The sequence below is a fragment of the Mustela nigripes genome, chromosome 5 (assembly GCF_022355385.1).
Source record: "Mustela nigripes isolate SB6536 chromosome 5, MUSNIG.SB6536, whole genome shotgun sequence".
NCBI classification, from domain to species: Eukaryota; Metazoa; Chordata; class Mammalia; order Carnivora; family Mustelidae; genus Mustela; species Mustela nigripes.
Window position 1 is genome coordinate 51,251,350 of NC_081561.1, and position 26,357 is coordinate 51,277,706.

At 45.5% G+C, this 26,357-nt stretch overlaps 1 protein-coding gene across 1 annotated transcript in view; it reads left to right on the forward strand.

Moving 5' to 3' along the window:
• The window catches only part of CILK1 (ciliogenesis associated kinase 1), a 36,999-nt gene extending 16,243 nt beyond the window's left edge, over nt 1-20,756 (forward strand). Inside the window, exons 5-13 of the mRNA XM_059400237.1 lie at nt 3,545-3,677; nt 4,329-4,500; nt 6,563-6,730; nt 9,670-9,990; nt 11,510-11,700; nt 11,818-11,966; nt 13,484-13,612; nt 15,880-16,002; nt 17,077-20,756. Of these exons, the coding sequence (XP_059256220.1) occupies nt 3,545-3,677; nt 4,329-4,500; nt 6,563-6,730; nt 9,670-9,990; nt 11,510-11,700; nt 11,818-11,966; nt 13,484-13,612; nt 15,880-16,002; nt 17,077-17,231 (1,541 nt within the window). The 3' untranslated portion in view covers nt 17,232-20,756. The remainder of the gene's footprint in view (nt 1-3,544; nt 3,678-4,328; nt 4,501-6,562; nt 6,731-9,669; nt 9,991-11,509; nt 11,701-11,817; nt 11,967-13,483; nt 13,613-15,879; nt 16,003-17,076) is intronic.
• The last annotated feature ends 5,601 nt before the right edge of the window (nt 20,757-26,357 follow it).

Genomic DNA, 26,357 nt, shown 5'->3' on the forward strand with positions numbered 1-26,357 from the left:
GTGCACTGACGAAAGATGACTCTCTGGTAACTGCTTCTGTCTTTGCACATTCTTAAACCAGTTCCAAGATGGGAGCATACAACCAGGCCTTCTGGGAGCTGGAGGGTGCTCTGACGAACAGAGGGTCCCAATGTGGTGACTCAGTTATACTGAGTTAGAAACTGCCCACTCTGGTGTGCGTTGATCATCTTTATCTAATTTGTCTGATACTAAGCCATCTAAACTTGTCCACATCAGAAAATTCTTTTCTTGGGGCGCCTGGGTGGCTCAGTGGATTGAGCCGCTGCCTTCGGCTCAGGCCATGATCTCGGTGTCCTGGGATCGAGCCCCACATCGGGCCCTCTGCTCAGCAGGGAGCCTGCTTCCCCCTCTGTCTCTGCCTGCCTCTCTGCCTACTTGTGATCTCTCTCTCTGTCAAATAAAATAAATAAAGTCTTTAAAAAAAAAAAAAAGAAAAGAAAAGAAAATTCTTTTCTTTTATTTTAAAGGCTATCCTTGACTAATACTGAATTACCATTTGAATGTGCTGATGGCCTCAAGTTTGGTTCTTACTATAATTTAGGTTTCAGTTATTATTAATTTGGTTAGGATACTTAAGGAAGGGGTGTGAAGAAGGCCATAGGGTATATATTGGTATGATGGCAGAATAAAGAACGAAGCAATGGAGTATAGACATACTACATTTGTTTTTCTTTCCATAAACATTTCTACACAAAGGAGAAACGTAGGCGTGTGCACACACATACTCAGATGGCATGCCAATAGCAAAGTCTCTGTGCCTGTCTCTGGTCTAACCCACGTGGGACTCCTTTGATCTTCTCAATGCCTTGGGTTATGGAAAACAGAAGCAGCCTTTGGTGAGAAGGAAGTACTTCCTCTTGTCACTTGTGGCCCTCTTGAATATATAGGATCCCTTCTATACGTCCAGCCCCTCCTTTTTAAAAAACTATTTGTGTGGTTTTTTGTTTTTAAGGTTTTTTAAAAATATATTTTATTTATTTATTTGGCAGACAGAGATCACAAGTAGGCAGAGAGGCAGGCAGAGAGAGAGAGAGGAGGAAGCAGGTTCCCTGCTGAGCAGAGAGCCCGATGTGGGGCCCTATCCCAGGACCCTGGGATCATGACCTGAGCTGAAGGCAGAGGCTTTAACCCACTGAGCCACCCAGGTGCCCCTACTTATTTATTTTAAAGAGAGAGTGCAGGTGGCAGGGTAGTGGCAGAGGGAGAAAGAGTCTTAAGCAGAACCCACAGTGAGCACAGAGCCCAACACAGGGCTCAGTCTCGTGCCCCTGAGATTAGGATCTGAGCCAAAATCAAGAGTCAGGACACTCAACTGACTGTGCCAACCAGGCACCCCCCTTCGGCCCCTTCTATGTGCTCTGTAGTTATATTTATTTTGTGCATTCTAGCCAACCATTCACCTGTAGATCCATCATTAGGCCATAATACTATCTGTTTGGAGTGTGACCTAATACCAAGTTCTGGTGATGAACAGAGGGGAGGGTCTTTAAAAACAAAACAAAACAAAACAAAACACGTTGCTTTCGGGGTGCCTGGGTGGCTCAGTTGGTTAAGCAACTACCTTCAGGTCAGGTCATGATCCTGGGGTCCTGGGATAGGGCCCCACATCAGGCTCAGTGCTCAGCAGGGGTCTGCTTCTCCCTCTCCCTCTGCCTGCTGTTTCCCCTGCTTGTACTCTCCTGCTCTCTCTCTCCGTCAAATAAAAAAATAAAATCTTTAAACAAACAAACAAGATAAGATCAGGAAGGAGACAAACCATAAGAGACTCTTAATCTCAGGAAACAAACTGAGGGTTGCTGGAGGAGGGTGGGATGGTTGGGTTATGGACATTGGGGAGAGTATGTGCTACAGTGAGTGCTGTGAATTGTGTAAGACTGATGATTCACAGACCTGTACCTCTGAAACAAATAATACATTATGTGTTAATAATAATAATTTTTAAAAACCAACCAGTGTTGCTTTCCATGATACATGACCTCCAGTGCATGTTCAAGTATAACCACATCACAATCACCCGCTCCTTCCTCTACAGCAGAGAGGGTTTGGGGGATTTAGTCCTTCTGGAACTCCCCCCATGTGAGGACTTCCTGCTTTGAGCCCTCAGGGTCTCCCCCACTGCTTCAGGGTCACTACTCTTCTCATTTCTCTGTTGCTGTTTGGTGAGGCTTCCTGCCTCCTGGTCTTCTCTCTGTTGCCCCAGACAACTTGGCCAGAGTAGCTGTGTCACCATTGAGCTCTTTCACATTCCCTGCATACCTATTCAAGTCTTTGGTTCTGTCAGTAAGACTGTCTTATGAGACCACCATGCTCCCGCCATAGTGCTAGGCACTTAGAAAAAGTAGCATCATGACTTCTACCCTTAAAGTGCTCCATCTAATCAGAGAGAGATGGTCAGTGTACCTGAAAATGGCAGAGTTCTGCTCAAGTTTAGAGGGAAGAGCCTATCATGTCTATAGGGCAAGAACTGTGTCCATTTGGGTTGCTTCTGAATCCACAGTGCCTGGCCCAGAGTGGGCCCTCCGTGAACACTTATTGGTTGGATGAGTGAGTGAAGAAGGCTAGCGTAATTAAAATGGCCTCCTGGAGGAGGAGAAACTTGATGTAGGTCTGGAAGGATAACAAAGATTGGGATTGACATAGATAAAAAGGAACAAGGGTACAACATTGGGAATAGATACAATGAACCTGAAGGAAATGAGGAATTTTACCTGATGAGAACATACTTTATACATCCTGTGATAAGTATTAGAAAAGTCTATCTCTAGGTATACCGAAAGGTGTTCGAGCTTATTAAATAACTTTAGAGGAGCCATGGAAGGCTGTGTGTGTGTGTGTGTGTGTGTGTGTGTGTGTGTGTGGCAGTGACAAGGAAAGACAGTGTTTAAATTATCGGGAGGTGAGGAAATCCAGAGAAGCTGATCGAGGAAGGCCTTCCTCGCCACAGCGAGAGAGGGAATACAAGCAGGGGGAGCGGAAAAGGGAAAGGCAGGCTTCCTGCTGAACAGGGAGCCTGATGCGGGGCTGGATCCCAGGACCCTGGGATCATGACCTGAGCCAAAGACAGATGCTTAACAGCTGAGCCACCCAGGGACTCCCAGAGTTTTGATATTTTATTTATTTATTTATTTATTTATTTATTTATTTGACAGAGAGAGAGATCACAAGTAGGCAGAGAGAGGGGGGAGGCAGGCTCCCCACTGAGCAGACCGCCACATGCGGGACTCAATCCCAGGACCCTGAGATCATGACCTGAGCCGATGGCAGAGGCTTAACCCACTGAGCTACCCAGGTGCCCCATGATGTTTTTAAAGCTGTTTTCTACGTTGGTAAAAAAGGATGATCAGTTTTTTAATTGTTTTACATTTTGGAGAATTCATCAGTGGGCAATGAAAGAAATCCTGTGCATAGAGCCTTTGGTGTCCTTCCAGGCTACTTCTCAAGTTACAGCTATTTATGAAAAGAGAAATATAGCTGCAAAGAGTAATGCAGAAGCAAACGTGTATTGGGATTTTTCTCTCTACAGGTTTCTTCCATCGGGACTTAAAGCCTGAGAACCTCCTCTGCATGGGCCCGGAACTTGTGAAAATTGCAGACTTCGGGTTGGCCCGAGAAATCCGATCCAGACCCCCATACACAGACTATGTATCTACCAGATGGTAAGCCCTCTTTCTTCCAAGTTATTTTAAAATACACCATTATACTGAGAATAACATTAATGTCACAAATAAGTAACTTTTTACTGAGAGCAACAGTGCAGTTTGAAACACATATTTGTAGGTATCTTGGCATTGTACCAGGTTTAAAAGCTTGGGCTGTAAATCCTTTTTACAAGGAGGCCTGTGACGCTTTTCCATGATATTAATATTTTATATACAGCCCTTACTGAAGACCATTTCCTAAAAGAGTTGTGTAGAAAGTTCTCCAAAGACCTGTCTAAAAAGCCAGCTAACGACTATTGCTAAAACTTTGAGACCGGAAGCATTTAAGCAGTTGGCCATGACCAAGAAGTAGCCTGCAGACAAGTTTATGTTCTCTCTTTTTCCTGTTCTTTTCCTCACTCTCACTCTGTTTCTCAAGGGTGCCGTACAGAAGAGTCCTGCAGAGAAATGCTCAGTAGGAAAAACCATGAAATAGAGAAGCACTACTTTATGAGAGTAGCCCCGACAATGGCCAAGCTGTCCTGAGTCCACCTACCCCACGGAACTAGATAGCAATTAGAAATAGAGAAGATCTCTCCCTGCGAATAGATGGTAGTATTTCATTGAACTGTAGCCGCACTAACCGGCAGTGCATCTTTGGCCCTCCAGGTACCGGGCTCCGGAAGTGCTCCTGAGGTCTACCAGCTACAGCTCCCCCATTGACATCTGGGCCGTGGGCTGCATCATGGCGGAAGTGTACACCCTCAGGCCACTCTTCCCCGGGGCCAGTGAAATTGACACCATCTTCAAAATCTGCCAGCTGCTGGGGACACCGAAAAAGGTAATGATCCTGAACGAAAGCCTGGGGGCTGAAGCCAGCAGCTGCCCCTCCCCACACCCTTGGTTCCTGTCCTGCACCCACACAGCCCTAGCCCTGTGGATCACCTGCTGGTCCTATAGTCTTTCTCTTGACCTCAGTGGCCCTTCCTTGCCCTTTCCGCTGACATGACAGCCTCTGTCCGTCCTGCTCTTCACCTTAAGTACACGTGTTACGGCTCCCTCTGCTCCTCTCTCGGCCACCCCACCTCCCTCACTGGGCTTTCTATCCTCCTGGCTACAACTCCTGCAGCCCTTCCCAAGTCTCCTAACTGAAACCTTCCTTGGGCCTGCGATCACATGCTTAGACCACCTGTGAGATTTTCTCCCGACATCCTCACCGTCACCTTGGACTTGACACCTGACATGGATTGTGATTTGCTGACCCCCCACCTAGCTTCCTTCCTCCATTCCCCGTTCCTGTCCACCTCGCACCAGAATCCCAGCACCCCAGTCTTGAGGCGAAATTTCAGAGTTACCCTTCCCACCCCCACCCCCCGTACCCTCCCTCACTGGCCACAAATCCTGTAGAACTCCAGCCACCGGTGACCCTCCTGCTATGTCTGGGCATCTTCTCAGTCCAGCTGCCCTCAAGTTCTGCCCCCAGCTTATCTTTCAATCTGCAGCCAGATTCCCCCAGCCAAACAGCAGCCCTGGTACTGCCTTCCCGGTGAAAAATACCCATTGAGTGCCCACACCACAGCCTGCTTCTCCCTGCCCTGCGCACGCGAGCTCCGCTCCTCTGCCTGAATGTCTCACGTGACTGAATTCCACTCTTTCCAAGGTCCCTTAATAATTTACGTCCCCGCTGCTGCTCTAATCTCCTCTCCATTTCAGCTGTGCTTTAGGTTAATAATATCATTATTGTTGGACATCTCTGTGCCCTGGACCATGGGCTTGTGTTTATTGATATTCATTTTCTAGGTCCTAGCACCATTGCTTATACAAACCAGACCCTCAGAACATTTTTAGATCATTTGAATAAATTATGAGTGCTACCTCCTCAAGATTTTCCAGAGTCTCTTGCTGGATATCTTTGCCTCCTCTGGTTAACTTTCTTGCAACCCTCATCATTTTTTTCTCTGTATTACTGTGTTTTAAAATAAATGCCTTTTTTTTCTCTTTTTGGACTGTAACACCAAATCCTGGATTATTTTTGGATACCCAGCAACACTAAGCATATAATAAGCCCTCAATAACCATCTAAGTGAATAAATAACATAAGCTATACATAATGCCACTTTACCTTAAGATAAAATTATACCAGAATGTGTTTTGTTAAAAAAAAAAAAAAGCGGGGTTGGGGGGACCTTAAAGATTATTTGCTCATCGTTTTGCATCATCACCTCCAGAATTTAGTGGGAATGATGCATGAAGCAGTGGAGAGCTTGAGACTGAAGGGAACAGCTTTCTTCCCTGCTGGAGTTCGCAGCACGGTTATTTTCAGTTATCAAGATGGGTTTATTGTTGGGACCTGGGTGGCTCAGTGGGTTAAATATCTGCATTCCACTCAAGTCATGATCCCAGAGTCCAAGGTGTGCACCTTGCTCTGTGGGGAACCTGTTTCTCCCTCTGCCTGCCTCCCCCTGCTTGTGATTTCTTTCTGTCAAATAAATAAAAGCTTTTTTTTTAAAAAAAGGTAGGAATATTACAATATATAGGGTAACACAAATTTATTTAACTGGAAACAAGGTGTCTTCTTTTCTTCCCCAATACAGTTTCTCAATAGTTTCTTAAAACCTCTGTCTCATAGAACACAATTGGAAAAACACTCATTTGAACAATCAATTGAATGCTTATAAAACCAGTTGGTGGCAAATTCACTGTGTTTCCCACTGTTCCCCCACATTCATGTTCTTTGCCGTCCCTCCATTAGCATCTTCTGTGTTTCGTCAGACGCAGTGCGGCACCGTGAGTACGAGCGTGGTAATGATGTGATTGCTTTTCCGGTAGTGGCACGTGGGCTGGAATAGAAACGATCAGAACAAGTTGGCTAAGCAAGATCTTCTGTCTCATCCTTCTTTCAGACCGACTGGCCTGAAGGCTACCAACTTTCAAGTGCAATGAACTTCCGCTGGCCCCAGTGTGTACCCAATAACTTAAAGACCCTGATTCCAAATGCTAGCAGTGAAGCCATTCAGCTCCTGAGAGACATGCTCCAGTGGGATCCCAAGAAACGGCCAACAGCTAGTCAGGTTTCCTTCCATTTCCTTCTGTTCGATGCATTTCTTGTGAAGTTCATATCTGACTCTGGGTAATTCCTATAAACCTCATAGGAAGTATCTTACGTGGTATTATGGGTGAAAACCAGTATCAAATGCCACTAATGGTATATTATATATAAAACCAAAATAGTTTGAAACTCACTGTATACAGTTAAAGGTTTAAACAATACAATTGCTTTGGAAATTGGCATACAGGTTCCTATCACCACGTACGAGGAAGAGAAAATAAGCAAATATATCTGCCTGTCTTTGGAGAAAGTTTTCAAAGATAATTCTCTAAGTTAAGACTACATAGCAGTTTGCTTATAAGGCATTATGGGTTGTCAAAAGGGAATTTGAAAATATTTGTGAAATCCAACTCCCTCATTTTACAGCTGGCACAGAGAGGGCGACAGACAAGGTAGAGCTAGGATGATAAGCATCGTTAATATTTGATAGCACTTAACAGTTTGTAGATGCTTTAGTGTGTTCTTACATGATATTAACCCTATGAAGGTTCTGTGAACTCAGGGGTAGTGTTTTCCCCCTGTGAGAAAACTGAATCTCAGAAAGTTGAAGCGATCTCCCCTAATCATTCATCCATCAACTAGTACAGGTAGTGCCCCAGACTGCAGTTCAGTGACACGGATTGTGGGTCTCCTGCTTCATACATCCTTTTTTCTCAACCTGCCCTCCCCTAAGGCCAGTTGAACTTAGATGATAAAACACCCTTGTGCCTCTTGCAAGCCTCCCTCTGTAGTGTGTCTGGCTCCTTCCCAGCAGCCCCTCAACCATGGTGGTTACGCGGCTCAGAATGACAAAGGTGACCAGTTCTAATCAGAGATGATGATTCAGCTAAACAGAAGTGATGGGGGCCATTTGAAGATAGGGCCAATGTGATCTTAGAATTTGTGAGAACCAGAGAGACCATAGTTGGAGGTTAAGGAATTATAAGGAGAAGCAGCTTTCCAAAGGCTCAGAGGAGAAAGAGCCATAATTCGGTACCATAAGACTCCGGGTGGCCAGGGTTGGAAAGCCCACAGAAGTGCACAGTTGGGGGGGATGAAATTCATAAATATCCTGAGGGCAGGAGAAACGCTTTCTGATGAACCCAGTTTTTTAAAGGTTGTACCCAAGAGATGAAAAAAAATAAAATCTGTAGCAAGGAACCAAGAGAACAATGTGTATTTTTAAGAATAGTGTCAGAAAAGCTAAAAACGGTCCCAGATCAGTTTGCAGAAGTGCCTGGAACTACAGAGACTTCTCAAATTAGATGCCAGGGTCCAAAACCAGTACCAGAATCTCCATGTTATTGGCCTCTGTGTCTACACTTACATATAATCATTACAGATGTTTATAACAGAGCTATTAAGAAAGGTTCTGTTCTGTTTGGTGATTTCCATTCAAAAAGACTAGGGAATACAGAGACTATTTCAGAAAGAATCGCAAACCCCAGCCCTTCAAGATTTATCCCCTGACTGTCCAGAAAACTGGATTGCTCAGAACAGCTACCAAGGCTTGCCCGTTGTTGATAGGCAGGGTTTCCCTGTATCCTGCATCACATTCTTGGCATTCCTGGGGTTAAAGACCTGCTCATTTTACACTTGCCTCTTCGGAGTCTTCCAGGATTATTGTGTTTGGCTCTCCCAGCTTTATATTATTTTTTTTCTTTTTATGGACTGAGGAAATTGGCTCTGAAAGGTGAAATACTACATTTAAGACACATAGCAGGGGCGCCTGGGTGGTTCGGTTGGTTAGGCGTCTGACTCTTAATTGGTTCAGGTCATGATCTCAGGGCTGTGAGATCCAGCCCCACATTGGCTCACGCTCAGTGAGGAGTCTGCTGGAGATTCTCCGGTTCCCTCTTCCCTGTCCCTGCCCCCCCCACAAAAAGATACATAGCAAATAAGTTACAAAACCAGCATCTGGGGCGCCTGGGTGGCTCAGTGGGTTAAGCCGCTGCCTTCGGCTCAGGTCATGATCTCAGGGTGCTGGGATCGAGTCCCACGTCGGGCTCTCTGCTCAGCAGGGAGCCTGCTTCCTCCTCTCTCTCTGCCTGCCTCTCTGCCTGCCTCTCTGCCTGCTTGTGATCTCTCTCTGTCAAATAAATAAATAAAATCTTTAAAAAAAAAAAAAAAACAAAACAAAACCAGCATCTGACTGGCTATTATATAAGACTGATGAATCATAGACCTGTACCTCTGAAACCAGTAATACATTGTATGTTAATTAATTGAACTTAAATTTAAATAAATAATAAATTAATACATACCACAAATTGCGATTTGCCAGCATGGACCAATATTTCTATGGCTCCATGATACAATGCATATTAATTTATTTAAATTAAATTAAATTTATTTGTTTACATTAAATTAATTTATTTAAATATCCTTTAACTCTTTTTTTTTTTTAAGATTTTATTTATTTATTTGACAGAGAGAGAGATCACAGTAGACAGAGAGGCCGGCAGAGAGAGAGAGAGAGGGAAGCAGGCTCCCCGCCGAGCAGAGATCCCAATGCGGGACTCAATCCCAGGACCCTGAGATCATGACCTGAGCCGAAGGCAGCAGCTTAACCCACTGAGCCACCCAGGCACCCTCCTGTAACTCTTTTAGTGAGGTCTATTATATTAAATGGAAGTTTCAAAGGAAAAAAAAACATCTGTGTTGAGCGAGATACTTTTCAGAAGTAGCAAAAGTAATAGCAGTGTAACTGGCTGCTTTATCCAAATAATTTTAAGTGTATAAACTTTGTATTTTAGATAAGGAAAATCATAAAGAGTATCACTCTTTCAGTGCTGTTTTCTCGTTGGTTTAGGCTAAGAAACTGTAGTAAGCTGGTCCCATGAAATGTAGCTCAGTGAGCCTGATGGTCGTAACCTTCCTGGCTAGACTTTTCTCCTACAACAGCCCTCTGTGTTACTGCAGGCGCTTCGATATCCCTACTTCCAGATCGGGCATCCACTGGGCAGCAACACACAGAGCCTTCAAGATTCAGGAAAAGCACAGAAGGATGTCCTGGAAAAGACAGGCGCAGCTCCTCACATCAAGCCGGTCCCTCCCGCCCAGCCCCCAACCAAGCCACACCCACGGATTTCCTCGAGGCAGCATCAAGCCAGCCAGCCCCCTCAGCATCTCACGTACCCCTACAAAGCAGAGGCGTCCAGGACAGATCACCCGAATCATCTTCCAGAGGACAAGCCAAGCCCGTTGCTCTTCCCATCCCTCCATACCAAGAATGCTCAGTCGGTAAGCAGTGAAGATTTGCTAGGACGCCTTGTCTTGTCTGTACCTCTTCTGACCCCACCTATGGTGTGAAAGATTTCCTTTTTTCAGCCTATAAAGTCTAATTATAAGGAAGGTTGATTGCAATAAATGTATCTTTGCAATATCACGGAATAATGAAAGGAGCTTTGGTCTTGGAGTTGAAGGTCTAAATTCAGGTTCCGGCTGTGCCTGTTAACAGCGGGGCTGGCGGCGGGCAGCTGCGGTGTGACGGTTCAGAGCTCCCCATTGTGAACATGTTTTGAAAAATCACAAAGTGCTGTAACAAAATGTATAGGTTGTCATTCCTATTAATGCTGTCGACAACTGCTGTTAAAACTAGGCTGTTGATTGAGCCCAGATGGTTCTCCTTCTCTGGGACTGGTGCGCAAAAGGAAGGAAGGAGTGCTAGACTCAATAACCTCATCGGGGCATCTAGTTACCAGTAGGTTTGTGGTGCTGTCTGAGAGTCTGATTTTCTGACAACTTTATGCAGAAGCAGAATTCTTTCTGTCGACAAGTATTCATTCACTGATGCCGGCTCCCGACCCGCACTGAGCTGCCCTGTGAGGTTACTGGAGTGCTATCTTTAGACTGTTTGCTGGGCCCCCGCCCACAACTTTGGAAGCAGTGTGTATTTGGAAATTTCCTACTATAGCTAATTCTGTAATTAAATAGTATCCAGATCTACTAAGAAGGCAAAGAAAGCATGTTTGCAGTGTTTTCGGTAAATGAGCAGGATGACTGATGTCTGAGTTGTATTCTCTTGCATCTCTGTTTACGACAGAATAAAGCCTGTTAATGTCTTCAGGGATGAGGCCCGGATGACAGCCTAGCTATCCTCCCCATATGTGAGCAGTACCTTAGACTTCTTTTTAGGGGCACCAGGGTGATGCAGTCAGTTAAGCGTTTCGAGTCAGTTTGGCTCAGGTCATGATCTTGTGGTCGTGAGACTGAGCCTTGTAGCAGGCTCCTCAGTGTGGAGTCTGTTAATGCTCTCTCTCCCTCTCCTTCTGTCCCTTCCCTGTCTCTCTCTCTCTCAAAAATACATCTATTTTATTTATTTATTTATTTGACAGACAGAGATCACAAGTAGGCAGAGAGGCAAGCAGAGAGAGAGAGAGAGAAGGAAGCAGTCTCCCTGCTAAGCAGAGACCCTGATGCAGGGCTTCATCCCAGGACCCTGGGATCATGACCCAAGCCGAAGGCAGAGGCTTTAACCCACTGAGCCACCCAGGTGCCCCTAAATCTATTTTTTAAAAATGTCTTTGTAAAAATCCTTATCTCATACACCTGAATGTCCCCGTAGGATGCCAGTGGGTGGGAGGCACACAGGAGAGGTGAAAGACAGAGGCCCTGGAATGTGCTTCCCACGGTGGCGTGTGGGGAATGCTATGTCCCTGTCCTCCTTTTCATCAATGAAGAAGTGTGGAATGGGCATTACTCATGGGTGAGCTCCATTAATGCCAAGTATCACTTTGTCCCCCACTCCTCGGGTGCACAGAAAATGCTAGTTGGCCTGGAACACAAAAACGGGGAGATCAAGCCCAAGAGTCGGAGAAGGTGGGGTCTTGTATCCCGGGCGACAAAGGATTGTGACGACTGGGCTGACTTGGATGACTTGGATTTCAGTCCGTCCCTCCCCAGGACTGACCTGAAAAACAAGAAGAGACAGAGCGAGGAGGCTCTCTGCAGGCAAGTGTGCGCCTCGGCTCAGGACACAGATTGAGTCTGGGGTTTTTGAATCGGTCTGCGCCTCTCTGATGGTGCTTCCCATCTCATGCTGATCCAAGCCACATTCCCTTGCTTCAGATTTGAGAGCGTTCTGGACCTGAAGCCCTCCGAGCCCATCAGTACAGGCAGCAGCGCCCCTACCCAGACCTCCTATCAGAGGCGAGACACACCAACCCTGAGATCCGCGGCCAAGCAGCACTACCTGAAGCACTCGCGATACTTGCCTGGTAATAGAAATGCTTGCCTTTACTTTCCTCCTCGATAAGAAATCATTTCCCTGGAATCACGTATTCACAGAGATTCCATTCTGGAAGGCAAGTGCCCCTGGCTTCTAGAACTTCAGAACTGGCAGGAACATCATAGAAATGTATGATGTAAGCCCCTGTGCAGCCTATTTTCTAATGCTGGGAGCCAGACCCTAAACAAATAGACAATCAGTAGATCCAGTGGTGGTAGAAAGCGGGGAGAAGATGCCACTGTAGACAGAGGACACAGGAAGGGCCTCTCTGAGTGCATGACTCCTGTCCGGGCCCCCAAAGAATGGGGAGGAACAAATGAGCAGAACAAAGGCAGGGGAAGAAGCAAGAGGAGAGCCTGGGAGGAAGGCAGGGGCTTAGCTTGTGAGGGGAAGGGCAGAGGGGCCGGCGTGACCCGAGCATGGTAAGACGGTGTTACACGTGGCAGGAGGCATCTTTGGGGGTCTCGTGAGACATTTGGAATTCATTTAACAAGTAGCAAGAAGCTGTCAAAGGGTTTTAACTGGAGAGCACACTGGGTTCACGTTCATCTGCATGTTGAGTGGCTGAGGGCAGGCTGTAGTTCTCGTGCAGGTAAGGGGAGTGCTGGCTCAGGCTGGGGCTGCGGGGCCCAGGGGAAACATGGGAACAGCAGGCCCCGCTGGTGGGTTGACTCCTCACCTCTTGGTTGGCCTCCCAGGATGACCTGGAAGAAGAGAGAGCAGGTGACGGTACAGCAGTGGTTCGGGTGTCAGGACAGAGACACACTGTGTCCTCTGGTCCAAACTCCAGTGGCCACAGGCCAAAGAGAGCAGGGAGGGAATTACAGTTATTTCTTTTTGGCTCTAGAAGAGGAAGGAGGATAAAGGATGAATTCAGTCTTTCAGTTCTGAAAACCATCTGCAGTGTTTGACATAAATGGGAAAGTGGGCGGTCTAGTGGGTGGTTTGGCTTGAGTTTGAGGTGATTGATTAAGGTCAAGGCAGCCTTGGGTCTAACGGAGTCTGAGGGTTCCCCAGTGCTGACCCTAGTCACCAGCACTAGATGGCGCTAACGGTCCAGGTCAGGTGAGAAGAGGGATCTGGGGGACAGAATGCAGAGAAGAGAGCAAGGAGCTGCAGAGCTGGGGGGGTGGGGAAGGGGGACCAAGAGGAACTTGGGAAGGTAATGGACACGTAGTGGCCCATGCAGGGGTACAGATGGGAATGACCAGGAGCACTGACACCCAGGAAATAGCACCAGAAGACATGAGACAGATCTGTTGGGAGGAGTTTAGAGAGACCTCTTTCAGGCTGCCCATCAGTGAGTCAGCCTACTAAGTCCCAGGACACCATATTTCCTTCTTTCCTCAGCAATCTATGGACAACCTCAGGGTCAATGTAAATACATTACATTCCTACAACATAGGAAGTTTAGACAAATTGAGTTCTGTGATGAGGTTACCACTGGAATCTGGCTCAACATGAAATAATGCATTTTGCATCTGAAAATCATTTCTTGCCTACTAGGAATAAATATAAGAAACGGCATACTTCCAAATCCAGGCAAGGATTTTGTTCCATCTAATCCGTGGTCGAGTTCTGGTTTGTCCGGAAAATCTTCAGGAACAGTATCCGTAATCAGCAAAATAAATTCAGGTGAGTAGTGATTATTAACTCCGAAATGACAAGAGGCAGATTCTCTGGATACAGCGAGGCCGGTCCAGAGAGACAGGCTATGGAAATGAGAGGGTTTTCTGGGACCCCCTTTTCAGGCCACGCTCCTGTCTCTTTCTTGGCAGCAGGCTCTGGGGACCCAGCCAGCTGCCCTGGGTCTGCCCCCAGGCATAGCTGGGGAGTTAGGCATCTCTGACTTCCAAGGCCCCGCCCTGCTGGACACCCAGCTTAGCTCCACCTGCCGTGCTCCAGCTCGCCCCTCTCTCTGATGACCCAGCCTTAGCCCAGAGCGTCAGAAAAACCTCTTCTGGACAGCTCAGAGGGCCGTCCCCACTTTTTTGTTGTTGTTCTCAGTCCCACTTCTTTTAAATGACTAAGGGAATTTCCTAAGCCTTCCAGGCAGGCTAACCCCATTCCCAGCAGGCCTGTTCCCTGCCCCACTTTCCCTCACACAGGCAGCCCCTGTCATGCATTGCTTCCCTTCCACATTGCCAAGCAAACATCTGGGCCTCACTTCTCCCTGCTTTATCCATGACACATCCATTTATTTTGAGAAATACAAAAAAGAGGGAAATGAGGTATCAATACCCATGTACCCACCCCAGCTCAAGGAGTCAAACTTTGCAAGTACACATGAAGCCCACCATCTAGGCCCTCCTACCCATTCCCTCTTTCCCCTCTCCTTCCCCCGACCCCTACCTAATTTGGTGTTTATTACTTCTGTGCATTTTTTCAAAGATTCATGAACCACATAGTATTTTTTACGTGTTCAAAAATTAACACAAACGTAATTCTGGATCTTCACTCGTTTTAGTAATTCTATTATGATCTAGCAATTACACAGAGGTGTAAGACCCATCAGAGTGTATGTTATAAAACCTATATAACTTATGACACCACATCACCCCCTAATTTATGACTTGTACTGGACTGTAATGTATTTATCCTTCTCTCCTTGGTGAGCATGGAAGTTGTGAACCATCTTTGCTATAGAAGGAGCGCTGAAATGAACCTGGGCGTACCCTCTTGTCGCGCACCTGCGTGAAGGTTTCTCTGGGGTTGATGTAAACAGGTTAAAGGGTGTGCTCATCTTTGACTTTACAGATGTTGCCCAATTGCTCTCCAGCAGGGTCTGGGAGTGGTGCTGCATCCTTGATGCCACTTGGTACTGTCGCGATTGCAAACTGTGTGCTGGTCTAATGGGTGTGAGATGGCCTCTTGTGGTGGCTTAAGCTTGCATGTCCTGTGTGCTAATGAGGTGGGGCATCTTCTCTCGTGGTCATGGACTGTACGTTCTTTCCCTTTTGTGACTTAACCTGTTCAGATCTCTCATTTTTTGTGTGTACCTATTCACCAAAAATGCAAAATGTCCTCTAGCACAACGCAGCTCCTCACCCAGGCATTGTCACTCTGCCACACATTCTCCCCCCAATCCCCGGATATAACTTCCATTTGTATAATGGCCCATGATAACATTTGTCATCATTCCGTGTGTACCTGAAGTCTTAATAGGCTCATAGATCTCTGTTCATCCATCCAATATGTATTGATCACTGCTACATATAAGGTGTCCCATTAACCTCGTAGAACACTGGGTCCCCATACAGTTCCAGCCCTTAAAGCACTCTCACTCTGAAAGGGTCATAAGAAATGAATATATTTAATATACATCATTAATTTTTCTGATTACGGGGCAAGAGTATTTAGTGTAGACTTACTTGACATGACTAAATAGTTAGATCTTAACTATTCAGTTAACTAGTTAACTACTAAATAGTTAAGTAGACTTACTTGTCATAACTAAATAGTTAAGATCGCCTGTCTGCATGCCATTCCGTAAGAGAGTGGTTTGTGGATTATGGTTTAGCCAGATTCTATGATTTGTACATACTGACCTGGAAGGATAACTCTTCTCTGTTTTGGAGGGGAAAAAGCAGATTTCAGAATGGGCTAAACACATTATTCCAAAAAAGAAAGAAAACCATACCTTTCCCTTTTCTTGAATGAACCAAGCATCTGGGCTCCATTCAGGCACAGGCTACAAGAGTGGCCCTGTCTTTGCTGCCCCTCTCCCCCGTCTTTCCACAGTGTGGTGTGGAGGAATGCTCTGCTCACAATTCACAGTTCTTACCCTATTTCCCCCCTAAAAGTAAACACCCAATTCTTTATTGTTCCACACCTGTGTGATCCTGTTGTGTTATGTGCACATGGGGTCTTCATAGTAATGAGCTTTTGCTTTTGTACATCAGTTGGTTCCGGTTCTACGAGTTCTAGTGGACTGACTGGAAACTATATCCCGTCCTTCCTGAAAAAAGAAGTTGGTTCTGCTGTGCAGAGGGTACACTTGGCTCCTATTCCAGACCCTTCTCCGGGTGAGTCCTATTTGGGGTTATTCATGAAGCCGTTCATCAAATGGTTATCGACTCATGGCTTTGTGCCAGGCATGTTGTAAGCCGAGGACCTACCAGGGCAGGGTAGATGCTTGCCAGCGCTGAGGAGAAAAATGAGGTAGACAGGATATAGGGAATGTGGGGGTTGGAGTGTGCATGTTTAAAGAGGGTGCCAAACCCTAAGAGACTCAATCTCAGGAAACAAACAGGGTTGCTGGAGGGGAGGGGGGATGAGAGGAATGGGGAGGCTGGGTGATGGACACTGGGGAGGGTATGCGTTGTGGTGAGCGCTGGGTGCTGTGTAAACTGATGAATCACAGACCTGTACCCCTGAAACAGATACTACATTATATGTTAATTTAAAAAGAATAATAATTTACAAAAATAAATAAATAAATAAAAGAGGGTGGTCAAAGAAGACCTCACCACCAAGGAGCTTGAGTGACGGTGTGTGAAGGAGGTGAGCGGGCTAGCCAAGCGGTGTGGGTGACCCCCAGCCCCGGGTTCCTAGCACGTGAGAGGTGGGCGTGTTCCTGGAAGAGCCCGGAGGCAGGTGGCAGGGGCGGAGTGGGCGGGGCCGCCGTCAACGTGCTGTCCCTGTGTGTGAGCGACCCGACCCGCCAGGCACCTGAGGGTCTGGGGCAGAGGTCTTGGAGCCTCACTCGCGCGCTCCTCGTCGTGGGACTGGAGGCGGGGAGCACGGTTGGCAGCGGGGAAACTGGCTGTTGCAGTCATCGCGGCGGGGAATCACAGGCCCGGCTGCTGAGAGCGGAGCCGGGCCAGATTCTGAGTCTGTTTGGAAAGGAGAGCCAGTGGCATTTGCTGACCAATGACACGTGGGCTGGGAAAAAAGAGGGGTCAGGAATGACACCTGTGTTTTTAGCCTGACAGCAATAGAATGGAGCTGTCCTTCACCCGGAGAGGGAAGACTGTGAGTCGCCCACCAGTGCTTCTCTTGAACTCCCATTTTCCGATATTTTTGTCACCAAGATGCATTTGTTTGCTGTGTTTGCGGGAGTCCTGTATCAATCCGACCCACCTTCCTCTTAATTGCAGGCTATTCTTCCCTGAAGGCCGTGAGACCTCATCCCGGGCGACCTTTCTTCCACACCCAGCCTAGAAGCACTCCCGGGCTGATACCACGGCCTCCGGCTGCACAGCCCGTGCACGGCCGGACCGACTGGGTTTCCAAGTACGCGTCTCGGCGATGACCCGCGAAGCTTCTGGGCGTGGGGGAAAGCAAGACACGGTCCCTCGGCTATCTGGTTGGTGTTCTGCCAACAAGAAACTGGCGACGGTGTGAAAGCAAACAAAAACTTTAGTTATTCTTCTGAACTAAGACATTTCAATATTCTTTTTAAGATTTTTTTTTTTAAATATTGATTTGAATGCAATACCGTTTTTTTGTACAAAATTATTTTATTCTAAAACTGGGTCCCATTATTTTCTTAAGCAGCAGCATTTTGTATATATGGATTATGTTCTAGCATTTTATACAGTCAACTTTGTAACGAACTTTTTAAAAATTAATTGATTTTCCTTTGGGGTTCCAGATAATATTTTATACAGATTTTTAAAAATGTAATAATATTGATGCAGTATTGCAGCAGGGGTGCAATTGGAGGCTACATGATAGAGGGTTACTGACTCACCGCGTGCAGAGATTTGTGAAGTGGTTAAATTTTAAATGTGGCACACTGGTACATCGGCTTTCTTGGACCAGCCTCAGCGCTAGATAAATGATCTTCTGCTTTTCTCAATATCAGGTTATTGGTTTGATGCTGTGACACCACTGTGCTGTTCTAAAAATACTATTATGCAATGAATTTTGCAGCTGAAAGAACTCCAAGTAAATAGTTTTTTGAAGTTTTTACAACCCTTTTTGGTGGTTGGAGGTATGCAAGGTGGTTGGAGAGATGGTTTTATCACGGTAGGCCATCCCATTCTATTTTCTCCCATTTTTTAATGTTTCTTCCATTTTTGAAATCCAATTGTATAAGTACCCCCAAAAGGGAAGCTTTTCAAGCCAACGGGTCTTTCACTCAAAGGTCAACACAGTCCATTAAACTTATATTCCTATCAAGATGCATGACCAAAAAGCTAAGTTTCAAAGCAGCAGAAGATTTTTTTATTGTAATGACTGATCAACTCTTGAATTCGGTCCAGTTCTCCAGGCCTGGCTAGGAACAGACAATGAAGAATCTTCTGTCCTAGCCACATTCACAGGGCACTTTGGGGAGCAGGAAGGATTCATGGCCAAGGTTCTGCTGACCTGGGACATCCCGGCTACCATGATGGTGGTGTCAGTAATGTGCCACACTTGAACTCGTAACCCTTGTGTAGTTTCTTCACACAGTGGGAACTCTAATTTGTTGGACAGAGGCTATTCCATTGAGAGGAATGTTTACAGCAATTTTGAAAACGACAAAGCTAGTTTGGAGACAGAAAAAGAAAAAAGGTCCACTCTTCGTCCATCTCTGTAGGCCCATCTGGCCCCGCCTGTGGTTTACCTGAAAGGCGGGAGGGAAGGTCTCCGCCAGTGGACATAATACAAGCTCAATAGCGCATTGACTCACATTCTCCCAGGCCCCAAGCTACTCTCATTTGGTTCCAGGTTCCCGGATCTAGCAGGTTGAGCCATGTGAAATTGTCTGTCATTTCTGTAGGTTAAAATGACAGATAAAACAGAATGTCAGCACTTGGACACAATTTAACCCAATCCATGGGTAAATGATTGCTTTGATGCATTCGTAGTGTGTTAGAGCCTGAGCAAATTGCCAGGGCTCCCATAGGGCCCTCATCTAAATCAGGGAGTAATTTCTGCTTTGGGGAATCTGGCGCAATAATGCACTTGACCAAGCACTATGATCCCTAGGGGCGTGAGAAAAGCACATAATGGATGTGGATTTGATAGGGAATATTTTCTGTTAACAAACTGGCAGCAAATCTTCAGAAAACAAATATGTATATGTAAGCACAACTTGAAGCTGAGTTCACTTCTGTATTATATTCTCAACTCATTATCTAAAGCAGGAGAAAATATGTTTTCAGAGATGAGTCCTTTACTACGATTACTATTTATTTTCCCTTTCTGTATTATGTATAAAAAGTAAGTTAATCCGTAACCTTGCCCAGCTTGCTGGAAAGCTGGTTTTAAATTGTAAATACCTCCTAGAGAAGCGAATGGATTGTGAAAACCATATTCTTGGCACTCTAGCTTATGTTAAGGTCATGACATTTTTTTAAATGGAAAAACCCAGTCACCTGGTTATTATGCATTAGGGAATTGTTTCTGTAATGCTTTTTTGGGCCCACATTCAGAAAATATTTCAGTTTTCTTCCTCTTACTTTTTGCTTTATTTATGAGTAAACAAGTTCCCTTAGGATGCCAAACACGATTATCCTTGTGGAAGTCGAGAAGCTGATGTGCAGTCGAGAAAACTAGAAGACTGAAAAAAACAATGTAAATTCTAAAGAACCAGCAAAATCCTGGAAAGTTCTTTTTTTTCCCCCCATAAAGGGTAAATGGCAAATGTGTATACACGCTGTTTACTATAGAAGGGAATCGTGACCATTTTTTGTTACGTGAAAAATTAAATGATACCTGGTGTCTATATCTTTTAGTTAGTAGGGAATTTTATAAGATGTACTATAAGACACCAAGAGGAATGAGGAGTTTCACCGTACTTATCCATGACTGTACCTCATTTCCAGGCAGAAAGCTTTTCGGGACGTCGGGAAATGGTCCAGGGATGGCTCTCTTTCCACACCCAAAGGTCCGGTGATAAGTGGTGTGCCTGTGGGTATGTGTGCAAACCACAAGGCAAGCCGCATGGGCATAAAAGCTACTCTTGGTGTGACTGTTCATCTTACAATAAAATTCCATTGATTACTAAACACTCACCCAGCTCATGTATGATAGGATTTAAGGAGGAAGAAAATTGATTTTCAAACCATTATTTTAGACACCTCATAGATAGGCTCAAGGACTGTTAATATCTAACTGACACTGTATCATCTTTTGATGTTATCAGAAGTTGAATACAATGAAGGTAATGCCCAAGAACAAATAAGTGTAGTACTGGGGCTCACAGGCACCATCTTTGCTCATGAAGTAGCGTTCTCCTACCATCAAGCCATTGTTTTGTGCCATTTTGGAGGAAAAGGACGCAGGCTGTACGTTTCAGCTCAGTGTATGACCAAAAGCAATATGTTTATAAGAGAATGTTTGACATGCTAATTATTTTATGTCATTTAAAGCATACTGTAGCAATGTGTTTGTTTAATATATGTGCTTAATTTTTAGAATTATTTTTACAATTTCCAACCAAAGTACTGTATTTTATATAACTTATTGTGAGGACCCTCTCATGGAAACCATTAAGAAAACAACCTGGAGGCAAGCATCCCATCGATCTGTATTACCAATTTCTTAGAGACACTGAGCTAATGTGAATTTTCAAATAACCCGAACAGTCTTCTGATCTCAGATGTCTTTGTACTGATAGCAGTGTAATCACCAGATTTGATTACAAGGGAATAACTGAGAATATATTTATTTAAAAAGCAAATAGTCATCACGATGAGAATAGAGGAGGAGAGAAAACCACTGACACAAGCCCTTTCTGGAAATAAAACATTGCGTTTTGAATAGTTTGTCCTAAGTTGTTTAAAAACGTTAACTTTATGTAAGGAAAATTCTGCTCCAAATAAAGTTACAGTTAAAGAAAGAGAAATGATCTGAGTGTTCTGTTTTTATTTTCAGTGTTCTTCCATCAGAAGATAACAGTAGGGCCCCTGGCAGGCTCGGTTGGTAGAGCACTCCACTCCTGATCTCAGGGTTGTGAGTTCAAGCCCCGTGCTGGATCTTTCACAAGAAGAAGATAACATTAGTATTTCCTAATGGGGGGTTTTGCTATTTTATAACTTCTTAATCCTTAGTACAGTGTTACTGCCATGAAATTAAAAGAATAAGCTTAAAGCAGCATGTAAAGAGTTATTCTGCAAGCTGGAGACTTTTTATTTTGTGTTTTTTGGAGGCTTTTAAAAAATTTAGTATTTAGCAAGTTAGGTGACTAGGAATATTCAAAAAAAGAAAAAAGCAGATGGAGACAATTTCTGGTCGCCAATTTCATCGTGTCTCCTTATTAATACCTACCTTGTATGCTTTCAGCTTTTCATAGCATACTCCTATGTACAATAAACACGGTCAAATGAAACTCATCACTTCGTGAATTACACACAAGATTCCACGGGAAATTCACTTCCCATTCTTTGGATCCCCAAAAGAATTTTGTAGGGACACAATTTACCGAAGGTGCATTGCTGAATCCCTAAGTGTGAACTCAACAGCATGTGTGTAAATTTTTGGAATCCTCTGCCCATCCCGCCCCTTCAGAAGCCTTAGGGATTTGAGCTCCGGCCAGCCTTCCTGCTAATAAAATCTGCTGTTAGAGTCTCCCATGTAGAAGCAGCTTTCCGGCTCCCATCTCTGACTCGTTCAGCCTACTTGCCTCCACTCCAGCTTCCACCACGGGCCTTCCGGGTGACCCAGAAGTCCTACAGGATGTCTGCCTGCCTCCTGGGACCTTCAGTAGCCTCTCCTACATGGGAGTGCCTGGCGCACACATCAGCTCCTCCCTGGCCTCGCGGGCAGCACTGCCAAGGTCAAGGCCCAGTACCAGCTGCAGCTGCAGCCAGACCAAAGCTGAGAATGTGTACTTGATCCAGTACAAGGAGCTGCAGACCCTGGCTGGGAATCACACGGATGCTCCCCAAAAGCTGGAAAACAGAGAGTTCCGAGATGAACTTCAGCCTCAGTCAACTCCAGGATGAGATGGAGGGCCTCCAAGGCCAGAGGGCTTCCCTGGAGGCCACCATAGCAGCGTGGGGGGCTGGGGGAGGGAGGTGGAGTGCATTAAAGAGATACTCCAGGGCCCTGGCCTTGGCTACCGCCTGCGCTCTTTCTACTCCAGCTTCGGCTCTGGTTGGGGGCTCCAGCTCCTTCTGCAGCGCCAGTTCCTTCAAAGCCATGCTTGGTGAAGAAGATCAAAACCTGTCATGAGAGGCTGGTTGTCCGAGTCGTCTGATGTCCTGTCCAAGAGAAGCAGCCGCTATGGTGCCTCCCAGTCTCCCCCATCCGGTGCCTGCCATAGAGCCTTTGGGGGAAGGAGCCGTGCAGGGGAGCATTGGGAACAGGAAACCCACCTAAGGCCCAGCCCCAGTCCTCAGCTGACCCTTGGGTGTAGTCTGTTGCCCTGGGTACTCCTTTTGCCCTTGCCTCCAACTAAAAGCCCATTCAAGTGCCTTTTCTAAAATAAAGCCTCAGGGCTCCAGTTGGCTCAAGTCAATAGAGCATTTGACTCTTGACCTTGAGGTTATAAATTGGAACCCCAGGCTGGGTGTAGAGATTACTTTAAAAATAAAATAAAGCTTCACCTAGTTCAATTCAGTACAGCATGCAACTCTTGATCCTAGGGTTGTAGGTCGGAGCCCCAAGCTGGGTGTAGAGATTACTTAAAATCTAGATAGACAAAACCTCAGTGGGTTCAGCCAAAAACAAATCCACAGAAATAAAACCCTGCTGTTGGGGAGTGACATCACCAAGATGGCAGCATAGGTTGCTCCTGACATCATGACCTCTCACAGGAACACCCAGTGACTATTCAAGATCAAGACACCACTGAGAAGCCCAGAAAATGCAGTTGAGGCCAAAGCGCGCGCCCTGGAGGCGAAGAGCTTCTGCATTAGAAGGGTAGGAAGTGACTACATATTGACTGCACTGCCCCTCCCCCAAGACAGCCTACCGCCACACGGAGAGGTCTCCCCTGAGCCTCTCGTTCTTCCAGTGGGAAGAGAGAACCCCAGGGGGACAATTGGACTCCCCCGAGCATTGTGGGCCACTTGGGAGGAGCCCCTCCCTGATCGCACACCAGGGGAATCTGCAGCTGTCGGGAATCTGTGATGGAGAAGTGGGGAGAGACGGCACACGGCTCTCAGCAGACCGAATTCATGCTTGCAGTGCCCAAGGGGTAATCTCGACCAGCAGTTTTGCTCATCTGCAGAACCAAGGCAGGAGTGCACTCTGACCAGGCAACGTGGTGGGGTGCAAATCCATCTGTTTCAGATCCTCAGACATGGAGTTTTGCTGGGCCTAGAGCTCAGTTTGCCCATGCCCAGGCAAGGAGCTGAGTCACAGCACTATCTGCTGGGGAGTGTCTCCCAGCCCCATCTGACCGGAAGGGCTGGCGACAACTTCTGGAAGCTGTGTGGCCCAGCAGCACTCAAGCTTAGAGGTTGAGCAGAGCCGATGACCCGCAGGGCAAAGCCAGTGTGGGGTGCAGTGTTCCCAGGCTGTGCCCGGGCAGGGGTCTGATCCACAGCCAAGGGGGAGGGTAGTTCCTGGCTCCGCCCAACCTGAGAGCTTGTTGGGGAAACTGAAAGTAGCCTGGTGCAACCCAGCCCCCTTCCCAGGAGGCAAGGGAGCAGAGACGGGGCCATGCCTGCTGTAGAGGGTGTCTTCTGGCCTCGTCTGATCAGAGGGGCTGGCAAAATACCCAGCAGTACTCTAGCCTAGACACAGGCAGAGCCCACAGTTTTCGGAGCAAAGCCAGTGGCCCTGTTTGGGGTGTGGGTGGACTTGAATTAAGAAAATCAATGAAGAGCTGTACCAGCTTTAGAGCTGCTTCTCCTGCTGTATCCAGGCAGAGAATCTGATTCGTAGCCATGCTGCTCACTGGAGACAGATTTCAGTGTGTGCAGCCAGGGAACCTAAGCAGAGCAGGCAGGAAGCTCTGTAGCCCATTCCACAGGGCCACATACAGTGACACTGGAACACAGCACAGCCCATGGCTTTCCCATCTGCAGAAAAAAACAATGGCTTCACCTGACCACAAAATGCAGTGCACACTCTAGCCTGATTTGGGCACCCAAACAACAAGCTATATAAGACTTGGGTTCTGTCCTGCTACCCTAAGGCAAGGAAGTCAATTCATAGCCTCTTCTATTATTGAAATAGTTCTCAGTCCTGCCCATCTAGCAAGCCTGTAGAGCCCATCCTACAGCCTCACTTGGGCAGGGAACCAAGAGCCAGCTGTCCTGTCCAGCTGTTCTCATCCAGTGACACACTCTCCCATCCCCATCCTCAGAGCGTGAACAGCTGCCTCACCCAAAAATAGACCATAATAGTAGGCCTCTTCTATTCAAAGACATTACCAGCGGACATACCCAAAAACCCAACTGGGCTGACTGGTAAAGAACTATCTCTCCCAAAGTAAATCCGTAAAGTCTGAGAGAGGAGCCCCATTACTCAAATACACAGATACTAAGTAAGGAATCACGGATCACAAAAAATCAAGTAAATATGACACCACCAAAGGAAACTAATTAAAGTTTCAAGAACTTACCCTAAAGAAATGGAAATCTATGAACTGTCAGATGAAGAATTCAGAATAATCCTCTTAAGAAACTTTAGTGAAGGCCACCTGAGTGGCTCAGTCAGCTAAGTGTCTGTCTTCAGCTCAGGTCATGACCCCAGGGTCCTGGGAGGGGGTCCCAGATTGGGCTCCTTGCTAAGCAGGGAGTCTGCTTCTCCCTCTGCCTACTGCTCCCCCTGGTGTGCTTGCTCTCTCTGACAAATAAATAAAATCTAAAAAAAAAAAAAAAAGAAGAAGAAAGAAAGTTTAGTGAACTACAAGAAAACACAGAAAAATAAATGAAATTAGGAACACGATGCATGAAAAATTGAGAAGTTTAACAAGGCAATAGCAACCATAAAAACAAAACAAACCCACCCCAAACCCCACCAAACCCTAGAAATTCTAGGAGTTGAAAAAATACAATAGCTGAACTGAAGAATTCAATAATTTCAAAAGGAGACTCAGCCATGCCAAAGAATGAGCAACCTGAATGAGACACTGGGAATTACCCCATCAAGGAACAAAAAGCAAAAAGAATGAAAAAGAGTGAATAAAACCCATAGGAATTATGGAACACAATGAATTATGGGACACAATGTGAAGCAATGTTCACATCATAAGAATTCCAGAAAGAGAAGAGGAAGAGAAAGGGATAGGAAATATATTAAAGCAACAATGGCTGGAAATTTCCCAAACCTGGGGAGGGAGATGGACATCCAGATCCATGAGGCCCAAAAGACTCCAAATAGGTTGAACCCAAGTAGGGCTTCACTATGACACATTATTATATTAATAATTAAATCATATTACATTTTATTATAATTAAATTGTCAAAAGTCAAAGAAAGAGTGTTAAGAGCAGCAAGAGAAAAGAGACATTTTATAAATAAAATACCTGATATGTTAGATAACATTAAATGTTATGGAAAATAGACAAGAAGGGTAGAAAAGGAAATGTGTGTAAGTGTTTGGGGGGAGATTTTTTTCTCTTCCTTTCCCCTACTGTCTTAATATTTCACCTTTCCTTAACCATCATCTTCAAATTCATGGTGCTACTTTAATACACATGGCTATTTAGTAGGCCTGTCTCTCTCCTTCCTACTGTGCCAATTCATTCATTCATTCTCCACACTCCTGCCACAGAAAACTACTGAAATTAAAATCTCTGTTATTTGCAGCAATTGTTCAGCACCACAGGTTTCTCAAGGCACGTACTCTCAAGAGCCCTTCATGAAGGAAACAATAATCAACAACATCTATAGTCTGAGAAATAGCAGAAGCAAGAAATAGTTTTAAATAATTATTTAAAATTTATTTATAAATTATTTAAAATTAAATTTAAGTGAATAATTTAATAATGCCTTTTGAAGGCATATATTTTAAACTTTGAGAGCCGCGTGAATTCTGCGTTCTCTATGATATAACCTTGATGGCTTTACTCTATTCTTTAAAGTTTTAAATTATTTACCAAAGTATTTTTTTAGGTCCATTGACACCTCTACCCCAATGCCCCCTTCCCCTCCAGGAAGATGCTCTGTTTAGCCCGTCACTTAGAGTGTCTGTTTTTAAGTGTGAAATGAAGGGAAAGCTCAAGGTGATCATGGAGTCAAAGAAAAAAAGGGGGAAGCAATATGTATGTGATCTATACACAAAAGATATTATAAGATAAAAGATATTATAAGTTGTTAACACATATTCTATTACTTCTATGAATTGTACTTGCTATTTGACAAGAGTTATAAAATTATTTCAAGTCTTTATTCTCAAAAGGAAGGCAGACTGCCACGTGCAGCGCCTCATTTGGATGTGTCTGGAGTCTTGGAAGCTTGACTACCCTACGTTCTCCTACAAATGGACCTTGAGAGCTTGTTTGGAGGTTCTAGCAGGGGAGCGCAGCTACTCGTATACCCTTGACCGAAGA